Raw genomic sequence first — 15590 nt, 5'->3', positions numbered from 1 at the left:
AATGGCACATTCAAGAACTAGGAAAATCCCTAGCTCTCCAGACCCTGCTCCGCTGGGGAAGGCAGAAAAATAGAAATGGTTTTGACATTGGGCTCCCCTCAGTGTTTCCAGCACTTTCCCCATCCTCTTGAACGTTTCCCTCCTGCTGCTCCTCATTTGCTGCCCAGTAATCAGTCCATGGCTGCCACCTCCATCTTTGTTGCTGCCATGCTCTTGATCCTAGTACTGGTTTGGCTTCTCAGTTAGAGTTGGCTTAGTTATTCTCCTCTCATTCAATGGTGACTTGTTTGCTTGTATAGCACCTCTAGTTAGCCTTGCCGATGTGGAAGGTCACTCTCTTCACCCGTGTTAAAATTTAGTACAGTTGAATATATATGCACCCCTGTGATCATTGCAGCATTATTGACAATAGCCAAAATTTGGAAGCAGCCCAAGTGCCCATCAGCAGATAAGTGGATAAAAAAGCTGTGTTATATTTACACAATGAAATACTACTCAGCCATAAAAAAGAAGGAAATCTTACCTTTTGCAACAGCATGGATGGACCTGGAGAGTATGATGCTAAGTGGACTAAGCCAGTCAGAGAAAGACAAGTACCATATGATTTCACTTACATGTGAAATCTATTGAACAAAATAAACTAACAAGCAAAATAGAAACAGACTCATGTATACAGAAAACAGACCGACAGCTGTCAGAGGGGAGGAGGTTTGAGGGGCTGGGTGAAAAAGGTGAAGGGAGTAAGTAAAAAACAACAACTCATAAACACAGACAATATATGGTGATTACCAGAGGGCAAGAGGGATGGGGTGAGGGAGAAGAGAGCAAAGAGGGGGATAAATGACTTGGGGTGGTGAACACAAAATACAATATACAGATGATGCATTATAGAATTATACACATGAAACCTATATAATTTTATTAACCAACTAGAGGCCCGGTGCACAAAAATTTGTGCACTCGGCGGGGGGGGGGGGGGGGGGGGTGTCCCCCAGCCCGGCCTGTGCCCTCTCACAGTCTGGGACCCCTCCAGAGATAACGACCTGCTGGCTTAGGCCTGCTCCCGGGTGGCAGAGGGCAGGCCCAGTCCCTAAGTGCAGCCCCTGGTCAGGCTCAGAGCAGGGCCAATTGGGGAGTTGGGGCGCTGCCCCCGTCATGCACAGAGCAGGGCGGATCGGGAGGTTGCAATGCCACCCTCAGTCACGCTCAGGGTAGACTGATTGGGGGGTTGGGGCACCTCCCCCTGTTATACTCAAGGCAGGGTCAATGGGGAGGTTTCGGCGCCACCCCCTGTCACGCACAGAGCAGGGCCGATCAGGGGGTTGGGGCGCTGCCCCCTGTCACTCACAGAGCAGGGCCAATCAGGGGGTTGGGGCGCTGCCCCCTGTCACTCACAGAGCAGGGCCAATCAGGGGGTTGGGGCGCTGCCCCCTGTCACTCACAGAGCAGGGTCCATCAGGGGGGTTGGGGCGCTGCCCCTTGTCACACACAGAGCAGGGCCCATCAGGGGGGTTGGGGCGCTGCCCCCTGTCACTCACAGAGCAGGGTCCATCAGGGGGGTTGGGGCGCTGCCCCCTGTCACACACAGAGCAGGGCCCGTCAGGGGGTTGGGGTGCTGCCCCCTGTCACTCACAGAGCAGGGCCAATTAAGGGGTTGAGGAGCTCCCCCCTATCACTCACAGAGTAGGGCCGATAGGGGAGCTGGGGCACCGCCCCCTGTCACACACAGAGCAGGGTGGATCAAGGGTTGGAGCGCTGCACCCTGTCACACTCAGGGTAGAGTCAAAGGGGAGGTTATGGCTCTACCCTGTCACACACAGAGCAAGGCCCGTGGAGGAGGGTTGGGGCGCCACCCTCTATCACCCACAGAGCAGGGCCGATCAGGGGGTTGGGGCGCCACCACTGTCACACTCAGGGCAGGGCCGATGGAGAGGTTATGGTTCTACCCTGTCACACACAGAGCAGGGCCTGTGGGGGCGGGGGGTTGGGGCGCCTCACCCTGTCACACACAGAGCAGGGCCGATCAGGGGGTTGGTGCGCTGCACCCTGTCACACACAGAGCAGGGCCGATCAGGGGGTTGGTGCGCTGCACCCTGTCACACACAGAGCCGCAGGGCAATTGGGGGATTGGGGAGCTCCCCCCCATCAGGCACAGAGCAGGGCTGATCAGGGGGTTTGGGCGCTGCCCCCTGGCACGCTGATCCCAGTGCCGGGAGCCTCGCTGCTCCGCTGATCCCGGTGCCAGGAGGCATATTACCCTTTTACTATATAGGATAGAGGCCTGGTGCACGGGTGGGGGCCGGCTGGTTTGCCCTGAAGGGTGACCTGGATCAGGGTGGGGGTCCCCACTGGGGTGCCTGGCCAGGCTGGCTGAGGGGCTGAGGGCTGTTTTCCCTCTGGCAGTTGACTAAAAGCTCCCAATCGCTCCTTGTTTTCTTTTTTTTTTTTATTCTGGGCCAGCTTTAGCTCTGAGGCCTCGCTGCTGAAAACATGGATACAATGTTGCGGTCCAGGGCTGACTGAAAGCCGCTTTTGTTTAGCTTCTTATTTGCAACATAGTAATAGTTGCTTAGAGTTGCAGTTGAGAGTCCGGCAAGTCAGGCGGGGAATGTTGGAGTCTGCAGTTCCTGGAGGAAGCAAGCCTCCCTGCTCGCTTCAGTGCATGGCTGCCGGCCGCCATCTTGGCTGACAGTTAATTTGCATAAGGATACGCTGATTAGCCAATGGGAAGGGTAGCGGTCGTATGCCAATTACCATGTTTCTCTTTTATTAGTGTAGATGTCACGCAAATAAATTGAATTAAAAAAACAAACAGTACAGTTGACTCTTAACCAACGTGGATGTTAGGGTTGTTGACCTCCACACAGTTTAAATCCATGTATTTACTGGCCCTAGCTGGTTTTACTTAGTGGATAGAGCATTGGCCCTCGGACCAAGGGGTCCCGGGTTCTATTCTGGTCAAGGCACGTACCTTGGTTGCAGGCTCCTCCCCAGCCTGGGCCCTGATCAGGGCTTGTGCAGGAGACAACCAATTGATGTGTTTCTCTCACATTGATGTTTCTCTCTGTCTTTCTCTCGCTCTTCCACTCTCCCTAAAAATCAATGGGAAAAACATACACCCATGTATTACTTTTGACTCCTCAAAATTTAACTACTGTTAGCCTACCATTGATCAGAAGCCTTACTAATAACATAAACAGTCGATTAACACATATTTTGTATGTTATATGTATTATACACTGTAAGATGATAAAGTAAGTTAGAGGAAATGTCACTGAGAAAACCATAAGGAAGAGAAAATACATTTGCAGTAATTTAAAAAAAATCTGTGTGCAAGTAGACATGTGCATTTCAAACCCATGTAGTTCAAGGGTCAACTGTAATCTTCTAAAAAGGGGAGATTATTATTTTATCAGTTTCCTCTCCTTAAGGAATTTGGAAAAGCTTTTCCAGGACCAGGTCTAATACCATTTGAATGGCAGTACCTAGTGTCCTACTTAGAAGGGATCACCAGGGAGCTAAAATGAAGCTAGGGCCCTGACTTTCTCCCCCTGAGGGTTTGTTTGGTAGATTTTCTTGGAGGAGTTGGGTGCTTGTCCTTGTGTTTAAGCACCTTTAGTGTTGGTGGCAGGTGTACAGACTTTACAGAAAGGAAGCCTGAGTTGGAGGTGGCCTCTGCCTGGGGCAAGTCACTTCATCGGCTCAGTGCTTCAGTTTCTCATGTATGAAGTGGAGATAAAACTCTCCGTCTCTTCATGCTGCTGTGAGGCTTAAGGTAAATATGGTGCGCTCATACAGTCTTGGCACATAATAAAGTGTTTATTAATTGTTAGCTACAGCTACTGTTATTATATACTTTTTTCATCATTGTCATTACTTTCCATGTTTTATCATCTGCACCAATTTTCTCCAATGCCAGGCTTGCAGAGTGTGGTACAGAAGTACTTCCCTCTCTGAAACTGTTGTTCTGTGAATTTTAACATCATTTGTGTGGTTCTCTTCCTTCCTGCTCTCTCCCCTTCCCCCCACTTTATTGGTGCCAGCCTCTTTCTTATAGAAAAATCACAATGAAAATATAATAGGCAAATGAATCTATATCATGTTTTCTTCATATTTTAATTGAATTGAATATTTGAGGCAGGACAATTTATAGTTGGCAAAGGTTTAATTTCCAAATTTATTAAATTAAATGGCCATATAACAATATTGAAGAAAGAGGTGCTATAATTCTTTGTTGGAGCCCCAAAACACTAAGGCATCATTCTTGCCCATAAATGTATTATAATTTGTTTGGAGAAATGTGATGAATGCATATAAAAAGACAAGATTATTTATGGTTAAAAGTGCCAAAATATCAAGTATAGTTATGGTAAATTAAGCACTATCCTTCTAGGCTGACATAGTTTAAAAGCAAGTAGGGCTTGTGCTCAGTCCTCGAAGGATGTGCAGTGTAGAATTTGGTTGGTGTGGATTTTTAGGAAGGGCTTTCCCTGTAAATTTTTAGGGAGGGTTTTGTCTTTTGTTTTGGTGTCAGGAGTGGGATAAGTGGGAGGTTTTTGATAGTGGGATGATATACTGTGGAATAACGGAGCAGGAACCTCTGGCTGGTCAGTCCTTCCACACTCCCCTACTCCCAACCACTTTTTTAGTCAACAACCAACTCCCTTTTTATTTGTTCATCCCTTTTTTCTCTTCTGAATTCATGAATTCTTTGGGATTTATTTGGCCTGTTGGCTTTTTTTATGCAACAGTATGCTTCTCTTTTTCTGCAGTTCTTTAGTAGAAAAAGACACAGATTCTCTGTCTTCCCTAGCTTAGTGTTTCTGAAACATGAACCCAAATAACATTTAAAAAAAGAGGTTATAGCCTGGCCAGCATGGCTCAGTGGTTGAGCGTTGACCTATAAACCAGGAGATCACAGTTCAATTCCCAGTCACGGCACATGGGCACATGGCCTGGGTTGTGGGCTTGATCCCCAGTCTGGGGCATATGGGAGGCAGTCGATCAATGATTTTCTCTCATCATTGGTGTTTCTCTCCCTCCCTCCCTCCCTCTCTCCCTCCTCCTCCTCCTTTCTCTCTCTCTCTCCTTCCCTCCCTTCCTCTCAGAAATCAATAAAAATATATACAGTGGGGCCTTGACTTATGAGTTTAATTCGTTCCGTGACAGAGCTCGTAACTCAAATTACTCGTATGTCAAATCAAAAAGTGAACAAGTGAGACACGTGATGCTAGGCTGATGTTGTAGCGTTCACTGTGACGTTCGCTGCGCCAACTAGCGGTGGGGTATCTGAAGCTGGCTCTTAACCCGAATTTTTTTTTTTTATATATATTTTATTGATTTTTTTACAGAGAGGAAGGGAGAGAGATAGAGAGTTAGAAACATCGATGAGAGAGAAACATCGATCAGCTGCCTCCTGCACATCTCCTACTGGGGAAGTGCCCGAAACCCAGGTACATGCCCTTGACTGGAATCGAACCTGGGACCTTTCAGTCCGCAGGCCGACGCTCCATCCACTGAGCCAAACTGGTTTCGGCTTAACCCGAATTTTAGCTTGCAACTCAAAGCAAAAAATCGGCCGAGAGACAGCTCGTATCTCAAAAAACTCGTTAGTCGGGACACTCGTAAGTCAAGGCCCCCAGTGTATCAAGAAAAAGGGATTATGATCGCAATAATAAGAGAAATAAGGATTAGCAGAAGAATAAAAAGAATCACAAAAATAATTTTAAATATTTAAATAGTGGAGGTAGTTTTGCAACTTGATATGGACATTCTCATGGCCTGTCTCCCAGATACCATTATGGAATCTCTGCTAGTTCTTGTCTTCAGTCTCTGGTCTCTGCAATAGACCAAGACACTGGGTTTAGCCCGAAGTTATCTGACGACATCACTTCCAGGTGTGGTGTGGTTCTCAGTTATTTTTAGGACTAGCTTCCTGATCTCTTCTGGTGTTTTCCCTTTGTTGCCTCAGGCTGCACCATTCATTAGAGAGGTTCTTCAGCTTGTCCCCACGTTCCTGGGCCCTGGAACTTTAGCTGAGGCTGCCTGTAGCCCCAGTTGGCCTCCTTTAGGCTTCATGCTATGAAAGACCCAGCCATTGCTCACTTTCTCCTTTACAGGGAGGGTCTCTTGGCTTTGTATTTGAAATTGCTATCTGATTCAATTCCTGCTATTATCCATGGGACCTTGATAATGAGAATCATCATCGTGTTTATTTTACTTTGCAAAACTTTTCATAGCATTTTCATGTCAAAGGCACATTACTAAGTGCTTTCAAAAGGTTGTCAACATTTTATCAAATGATATTATAAACCAAGAGGTATTCTCCCAGAAGCAGATTAACTCTGGATATATTTTACGGGATGTGTTTATAATTAACTATTGTAAAATTAAAGACTAATGGTAAAGACTAGGAAAATCATCTTTAAAAGCCAGATGTAAGTGGATTTTATTATTTCATGCTTTGGGACAATATGACATATTGTTCTTCAGCGTAGACAAGAAATACCAACATTTGAATGAAGGGCCTTTGAGTGACTGCATTTCCAAATGTTTATTATCCTGTGTTCTTTCTCTTTTCCTTTGTGTTTAGAGCTTAAGAAAACTGTTTTAAAACACTTTTCCAGTCTTCTGGTCACTGTTTATTCTCGTGTTCCCCGAGGGTATTTTAAAATTTTAAGCGTAGTAAACGTAGCTGCTTCATATTCTGATAGATAATCCCAACATCTGAAACATTTGTGGATCTGTTTCTGCTGATTCTTACTCTTGGTGGCTTGTGTGTTATAGGGTAAGGGTCCCTCCTCCTCCTGTAATCTGTTCATTATCCTTAATGATTATTTATTGGGATTATTTGAGGCCCAGGATGAGTGACTTCTCTAGAGGAGAGTACGTGTGGGTACCCTCACTCTGGGACCACCCCAAGATCAGAAGTTCTTAGGTTCCCAGGACCACTCAGGTGAGGGGGACCCCAGCTGCAAGTTCAGGAGGGCTGGCTGTGGCCACAGTGTTTCAGAAGCAGGTGGCTTTCAGAAGCAGCCAGGAACAGGGTGGGAACACTTCCGGCTCATCTTTATTCTGAGGAAGGGAACCCAGCTTGGTTTGGTGCTTTGCTTGTCTTTTTCATTTCCCCCTAGATTTTGCACTGATGGTTTCTTACTATCTCGTGGCTCTTTTGTTTTTAAGATTTCTTTTTCCCAATCGTTTTAGTTGTCTTCAAAAGGAGGACTGGCCTGCATAACCCAAGCTACTGTTATTAGACGTGGAAATCTTCCTTATTTGGTCTTTAACAGTCCTGTGAGGTCAATGTGTAGGTAGATGACTGGGGTGCTTTAGGGGATGAGGGAGCTGAAGCTGGGAAAAGTGTAGTGATTGGTTTAAGATCATACAAGTAAGTGGCAGAGCCTGGAACCCCTGAGTCTGAGTCCATCTTTTTTCCTTTGAGCCTTTTTCAACTGGGTATGTTCTTAGAATTTTGAATGAAGCACCAATATGTTGAGGAAGTTTTAAAAAACATGTAATACCTTCACAAAATCATTTAGAGCATTGATTGATATACATTACATTGGTGCAACTTTTCTCAGATATGGCATTTTAAATGGAAAATAATAATTGCATTTTCTTTTTTTCAGCTGAAGTGAGTAGTGAATACAGTATGGATAAGGCGATGGTTGAATTTGCTATGATGGATCGGGAACTAAATCATTATGTAAAGGCTGTTCAGTCGACGATAAATCATGTAAGTTTATTCCACTCACCTCGTTATATTTGGTTACAACTCTGACCTAGAAATAAAAACACAGAATCAGAATTCTTCTCTAACCTTTATTACTAGTATTTCCTTATTAGTTTTTTCTGTAGCAGCCATTAATGTCTTCCTGTAGCAGCCATTCATGTCTTCTAAATCAGGAAGTTCATAGAGTAGGAATCTTAAATATTTTTTCCAGTTAGGCCACCCACATTTAATTAGGACATTACTTCTATTTTAGATTTTCCTGCATCTTTTGGTATTAGACTTCAGTCTAAGCCTCCTTAGGCCTAAAAATTCCCTAAAACTTGTTTTTATTTTTCTGTTTGCTTAAGCATACAATTTAGACCTGGTTTAGTTACTCATTCTCCAGCTTTAACTAATATGTAGCTATTTCAAAATTCATAGAATCAGATAATACGGAAGAGTTTCAGAACAGGTTTTAAAATAAAGAAGCTTGGCATTTTGGTTTTTCCAGAAGCCAAACTTATCTTTGTTGACTCCAGCTGTCACAGGAACAACAGATAGGCAGTTAAGGTGGGAACATAGCAACCTCCTTTTCAGCAGTACCGGGTTGAGTAAGAAGTGAGCAATCCGATTGCACTAATGTTTCTGAGAAGTCTTTTGTCTTCTGAGCAGTGGAAACTCCCCTTTGAACTTATTTCATATACCTGTGTAATAGGATGTCTTGTACTTCTGGTTTCTTTATTTGCCTTTACTAACTTATATCTATGGGAAAATTCCAAAAATCAAATATTTTACAAGATTGGCTACTAGTCAGGGGAAGATAACATTTTAAATATGGTTTAATACCTAAACCATGCGTAAATGAGCATTACATAGTTATATGAAGTTATAAAAAATTAAAAGAAATAATTTTCTGGTTTAAATTTTTTCCCCTTTTCTGGATGTTGGTATTTGACTAGTATTTATTAAGTGTATTATTTGTGATTAACTTAAGAGTATCTGCTTATATCTAAGTAATAAACTCCTTCAGCTGATGAAATTCTGATGTTTCTAAGCATGGGCACTGTTAGTCCTGGTATTGTGACTATTTCTTGCACAGGAAAATATGAAAATGACCTCCTGTTGGGGCATTTGAAACTGGGGGCGAAGCACTCAGACCAAAGGCTTTTGATTCTAGCCCACCCCTAGGACTAGCCCATCTCTACTCTAAAGCGATTTTGATTTCATTGGTTTGGAGCAGGATTGGGGGACAGTATTTGTAAAAGCTCATTTTAATATATGTCTCCAGGGTTGAAAACTACTGACCTCAAAGAACAAGGCTGACTTTCTAGAATAAAGTGTGTTTGCTACCAGACATCAGAGTTAACGTATTGTATAGGTTAATCCTGCTTCGACCCTTATGTTCTGTGGAAGTTATTTGATAGGCTTTTCTGTCTTTCACTTGGAAGTTGTGCAAATGTAACAGCACAGTGTACATTAGAGATAAAAAAAAACAGAGTTGGGAAGTTAAAGAATTTAACGTAGATTTTTTTATTCCTATTGAACTGGAGGATTCACAGATACTTAAGGTATTTTTACATAAAGAATTGAACTCTTGCCCCTTCAGAAAACTGAGCCACTCATAAAAAACAAAAGTTAAAGACAAAGAAGCCCTCACCCTCACCTTGCCCTCACTCATTCAGTAGTTAACAGAATTTCTTTCATCCCATTGCCCCCACCCTACTAAACAGAAAAGATTATGCTTTGAGTTTTATCCCACTTTTTGGTGCTAACTTCAGAATATGGAGCAACTGGATTTAGTGATTCTTGTGCTGTTAGGAAGGTCCCTGGTCTTTCATAAGAAAAGGAAACATATTTTTGTTATTTTCTGATGCAAAGTTATGCTCTCTATGTAAGCTTGACACAAGACCAAGAATAGTAGACCATAATTTTGGAAGGTTTCGAGACCTGAAACCACATGGGGACATGACTTGTATTTTGAGGGAAATGTTTTATCCCTTTTAATATACTATGTTCTTTATATACTTGAAGCTATGGACATGCTATCTTGTTGCTTGTTTTGGTGAGGGATAAAAAATGAACACTAGCTTGGGAGGGGCCAGAATGGTATAGCTCTTTAGAAATAGCAATGATCTCAGGATCAGAAACCCTTCCAACCCTAATTACTTCTTCCATTTTCTAAGTTATGACCCTGGGTCAACAAACGAAACCTTTTGGAACTTTATGTTCTTCATCTGTAAACTCCTTGGGTTGCCTATTTCACAACATTATTATGTGACTCAGATTAGAGTACTGTGTGTGTATCAGACCCTTTGACTTTCATAAAATTGGATGAAGATATGTTACTGCTGCAAATCCAGATTTCCAAATGTATTACTTAGAAAGATGGAACAGAGTCTTTCTTCAAAACAAGTACTTTGCTCACTTCATTTCAAGGCTTTGAAATAAAACTTACATTGGCTTTGACCTGTCCTAGTCTAGAATTCAGTAATCATAGGATTAGATATAAGCTTGTTAAGTTACAGTATGAGGTGTTCATGATCCCTAAAACAGAAACTGTTTTAAGTCAGATTACTCAGAAAGAATACAGATAATAGGAACCTGTATGAGTCCCTGCTTAACTTCTGCTCTGTGCAGACTTTGAAGAGCTTTATTATGTCATTTGCCCAGATTCTAATCCATCCTGTGGTCTTTCTATGTATGAATGTTCATATAGTCATGGTACATTAAAAAAAAAAATGTAACCATCAAAGAGCTTTAGAGCTTATTATTTAAACTAACGTCTTCCTCCCACTCTCACCTTCACAGAATTCTGGAGGCTATCTACCTCTGAAGAGGTTTTAGAAGTTTACTTTGGAACCTTAGAGGTGTAGGTCAGTTTACCCACAACCCCTGGGGACCCCCTTTCAACAGAAGCTCTCGGATTGCCTCTCTTTTTCCTTTGAGAAAATAGAGCTGCTGTATATTCTCCAATGCCTGAAGGTTTTATTTGGAGTCAGTGTTCATTTCAGAGCTCTGAAAATAAAAAAATAAAATAAAAAAATAGGACTTTGTCCCAGATAGTTTGCAGAGGGAATATTATGCAGTGAGCACTAAAGAAAGTTCCAGATAGTCTGTGTCATTTCTAAAAACTCAGAATAAATGGGTTACATACCTGTCACAATTCTTTAAAGCATTCATTTCGAACCACAGAGTGCTGTATGACTTCTTTGGCCACGTTCATCATGAGACCACCAGATGATGGAAAGGTTTTGAAAGCTGTAAAATGACTCACAGAAAACTGTGGAGCAGTTACTGCCTTTCGCACTGTCACTTGCCAGGGAAAAGCTTTTCTCAGCTTCATGTTGAGAACAGTGATGTGCTGAACACCAGTCTTGATGACCTGATGTTCCTTTACTTCATTTCTAAGCTTTTATTATCTGGGTGTATGGAATGGGCACCATTGGTTGGCGTTTTGTTCTCAAACATTCACTGAATAAATGTTTACTTAACACCTCTGTGTGCCAGGTCATTCTAGGTCCAAGACGCAGGAGGTCACTCAGCAAAGCCCACACAACCTCCATGATGTCAGAAGTGTAGATAGGGATACAGAGCAGTACAGACATTATTAATGACTGTTGTGGCATGTGCTACAAAGGGAAAACACGGTGTTCAAGGAAAATTAATAACTCAGGAGGACGTGGCCAGAGTGGTTCAGTTGTGTTGTCCTGTGCACCGAAAGGTTGCCAGCTTGATTCTCCGTCAGGGCACATAACCTTGATTGCAGTTTCCATCCCTGATTGGGGCACATATGGGAGGCAACTGATCGATGTTTCTCTCTCTCTCTCTCTCTCTCTCTCTCTTTCTCTCTTCCCTCTTCCCTCTCACTCTAAAAAAAAAAAAAAAAAAGAAAAGGAAAAAAAGAAGAAGAAAAACATATCCTCAGGTGAGGATTAAAAAAAAAAAAAGGATGAGTGCCATGAAGCTAAATGATGAATGTCCTCACAGGTTCAGATTGTTTTCATGTATCATTAGCAGTCAGCGATAAAATACACATCCTCTTTGCTTTCTGATGAGTGGTCTAGTCCTAGAATTTAGCAAAGTAACTAAAGCTAGTGATTCACATTATACTTTGGCGTTTATTTTTTTATCATGATACTTAATTGTGTAATGTTACTTTAATAAACTGTAAACCTCAAAAGAGTGGTCAGGTTTTACCTAATTCTCTTATATATAATTCTCTTAGTATATGCTGTTTCCGCATGTTTATGTATTGGAAAATCCAGAGCATTTGTATTTTCTTCACTTTCCTCTCCTACTCTCTTTGGTGCTATGTGTATCTTATAGATTATGTAAAATTTGAAAACATTGAAATTAGGTTGTTGTGGCACTTTTTTTTTTTTTAATTAATGTTTTATAACAATTCCCACCAAAAGCCTGAGGAGGGAGAGTATTTTTCTTCTTAACTAATAGGAGCAATTAAGGGCTAAATTGGTCTACTTGTGTTGTTTCTTAGAACTCTGTTCATGGATGTGCCCTGTGTGCTGTGGTTTTTATTTGATAAACCAATTCGAACATTTAATCTGATTGAGAGAAGAGTGGAAATATACCTCGTGTAAGCTGTTGAAACCAGCACAATCTTAGATATAATAAAAGAATGAGGTGGGTCAAAGGTATAGCTTACCTCAGCCTTATGCAACTCGTTTAGAATGTTTTTGACATGTCACTTCCCTGTGCCTGCTCACCCTTCTACCTCCATCAACTGGTAAGCTTTGCCTTTTGTAAATCTTACTCTAGAGTTACCTTATCATTCACTACTTCAACATCAACTCTCAAGGAGTATCTTGCAAGTTGGAAGTTACCATTTTAGTTAAACCAGATTTGGGAAGTATTTTTTCACTTAGAAAGCTAATAATTTATAGTATCTGAAGGATGTTCCAGGCCAGATGGTGTAGTTTACTGGATATGATTGTCTACTGACTGACTGTGAGGTGCACCCACATTGTGAATCATTGACAAAGGAGAAAGGAGAGGAAGGGGATTATAAAATTTGGGGACAGGAGATTCCCGAGCATCAGAAATTACTGTGGTCATGGAATAGCAAGAAGGTGAGAGATGACAGTGGTATTAGGAAAACCTCTTGGAGCCAGATTGGAAGCTCCTGGAGAATACCCTCTTCTCCACTCCCTGTCACACACACTTGACTCTTAACACCTTTCTTGTCAAAAATTTCCAAGTGATTTATATCTGAGCCTTTTCATCTATAGGAATATTGCCCACTAGTGGGAATTAACCAGGAAAGAAAAAGGTGACTGTAGGTATTCACTCTTCAACCACTTGGCCCCAGGATGTGTCTGCTTTGGTGATTACTGGAAATTAATTTTTATGCCAGTGCTTTAGAACTCCCTCTGTAACTACTTCCAAATTTAAGGTTGTGTTTGGTAGCATTTTGTCCAATATGCAGAGAGAGCTAGGTTTGGATATAGTATGTCACTAATTGAGTTGCCTCTATAGGAAAGAATCTAGATAGACATCTCTCAGGTCACCAAGCAATGTAGCTGCTAATAGCGAACGTTCTGGTCTGTGCTACATTGAGGCTGATGTTCATGGGTAGTTTATAGAAATCCATCTTCGTGTTTTGTAGGTAGTAAGTGTTGGATTATTCAGAATTATAAAACCTTTACACTCTGCCGGGCCTTAATGTGCCTCTAGTGAGCATTTTCAAAACTTGGCTCCAAATACTAATTTATTAGGCCGTGCATAAGCATGTGAGGAAAAAAGGGTTTTGTGGTCAAATAAGTTTGGGGAATGCTTGATTGAAGAATATCCTTAAAGACTCTAAAGCCGGGGTTCTCAACCTGTGGGTCACGACCCTTTCACAGGGGTCACCTAAATACATCCTGCATATCAGATATTTAGATTACGATGCATAACAGTAGCAACATTACAGTTATGAAGTAAAAACGAAAATAATTTTATGGTTGGGGGTCACCACAACATGAGGAACTGTATTAAAGGGTCGCAGCATTAGGAAGGTTGAGAACCACTGCAAAGTCTGCACAGAGCAGAAGTTAAGCAGGAATTCATACAGGTTCCTATACAAGTTTATGCCTTGTGATTCTCCAAAGGAAAGAAGGCGCTTTAGTAATCTCCTGATTTTGTTCAACTAGAAAACCACTCTCTTTGGGGGAAGGACTGACACTCTACAGAACCCACTTCGGGGTTTGTCCTGTCTGACAGGAGGCTAGGGGATGAGCCCAGCAGGTTGGCTGGTGTTTTCGTGGCCCCAGGGAAGTGGGGAGTGCATCAAGCCCCCTATCTGAAATGTCCTCGGAGGCATTTCTGTACAGCGGTTCTCAACCTTCCTAATGCTGCGACCCTTTAACACAGTTCCTCATGTTGTGGTGACCCCAACCATAAAATTATTTTCGTTGCTACTTCATAACTGTAATTTTGCTGCTGTTATGAATCGTAATGTAAATATCTGATATGCAGGATGTATTTAGGCAACCCCTGTGAAAAGGGTCATTCGACCCCCAAAGGGGGCGCGACCCATAGGTTGAGAACCGCTGCGTAGAAGCTCTGGAGAGAACCAGGCCTCTGGAGACATGCAGTGATGCCCAGCCAGTGTGGCTCAGTGGTTGAGTGTCGACCTATGAACCAGGAGGTCACAGTTCGATTCCGGGGCAGGGCACCTGCCCAGGTTTCAGGCTTGATCCCCAGTGTTGGGTGTGCAGGAGGCAGCCGGTCAATGATTCTCTCTCATCATTGATGTTTCTATCTCTCCCCTTCCTCTCTGAAATCAAGAAAGATATATTTTCAAACAAACAACCCCCCCCCCCCCCCAATAAAGAAAACCACAAAAACAAACCCAAAACATGCAGTCGTCACTTGCCTATCAGAGTCTCCATTTGAAGCGAACAGGACCTGTGTGTGGAGTGCTCATCAGGAATGCGGAGAGGAGGAGACAGTTTTGAGGAAAGAAAGAGAGGGGCTTACAGAAGAGGCAGCGGGGGACACAGCAGCAATGTGGGCAGGAAAAGTGTACAGACCACTCCAGGTGCACACTGGGTGCCAGTGTTACTGAGCGCCGTGGCCTCTGTGGCACCAGGCAGTCTGGCAGCCAGTTACCCAGATTATTTAGGTGACTCGAGTGCTCTTTAATACAGCAAACTCCTGCTTTTTTCTGACATTGAGCGTAGTCCATGTATAGCATCGAACCCTTATTTTGGGCAGTTACTTTCGTCTCCTTGCATATCACACTTTTCACCATAATTGAGATTTAGGCTTTCCCCCACCTCTAGCAGTAGAAGGGAGATGAGAAAATAGATTACATGGGGAAAGGGGTCACTAAATAGTAAGGTTCACTGTAAAATGGATGCATTTTCAAAGTGTGGAGGTGAAAGCATTGCTGGTTTATTAACCTCATGATTAAGTTGTTCAATTATTGCCAATAGTATGCTTAGTCTAATAAAGATACAAAAGCCTCTTGGCATGTGTACACAAACTAGCCACAAAATAATATTACCAGTAACACTGAAATAGATTGAGAGAGAGAGTGAAAAGGTGCTGAAGAAACTCAGAATAAGGAAAAGGAGACTTTGTTTAAATTCTGGCTTTTCTACACGGTAACTCTGAGCCTCAGTTTCTTCTTCAAGTGGGGATCATAGTAAAAGTCATAGTATTCTGGTAACAATGAAAAGTGATAGCGTGAAAGCCCATAACTTATGTCATACTGATTTGTAAAGTTGCCAGAGAATTCTGTAAAGAAGCCATTTCCTATGATCAAATTTAAATAGTATCTGAAAGGGAATTTTGAGTTAAAATTTGGGGAGTAGAGTAGGCAGCCGGAAATAATTGGGAAAGGCCAGAGACTGTTTGTTGAAGGAAGGGCCTCTTT

The 15590-nt window shown here is 42.6% G+C and overlaps 1 protein-coding gene across 4 annotated transcripts in view; it reads left to right on the top strand.

The window, feature by feature from the left end:
* Positions 1–15590, top strand: part of NSMCE2 (NSE2 (MMS21) homolog, SMC5-SMC6 complex SUMO ligase) — a 225813-nt gene that overhangs the window by 44878 nt on the left and 165345 nt on the right. For all 4 annotated transcript variants that reach the window (XM_070392736.1, XM_070392737.1, XM_070392740.1 and 1 more), the window contains exon 3: positions 7629–7735. In XM_070392736.1, coding sequence (XP_070248837.1) covers positions 7629–7735 — 107 coding nt within the window. The remainder of the gene's footprint in view (positions 1–7628; positions 7736–15590) is intronic.

The sequence above is a fragment of the Myotis yumanensis genome, unplaced genomic scaffold (genome assembly GCF_028538775.1).
Source record: "Myotis yumanensis isolate MYYU_CA2020_CCGP unplaced genomic scaffold, mMyoYum1.0.hap1 SCAF_15, whole genome shotgun sequence".
In the NCBI taxonomy this organism is placed as follows: Eukaryota; Metazoa; Chordata; class Mammalia; order Chiroptera; family Vespertilionidae; genus Myotis; species Myotis yumanensis.
This window is presented reverse-complemented; position numbering and strand designations above follow the sequence as displayed.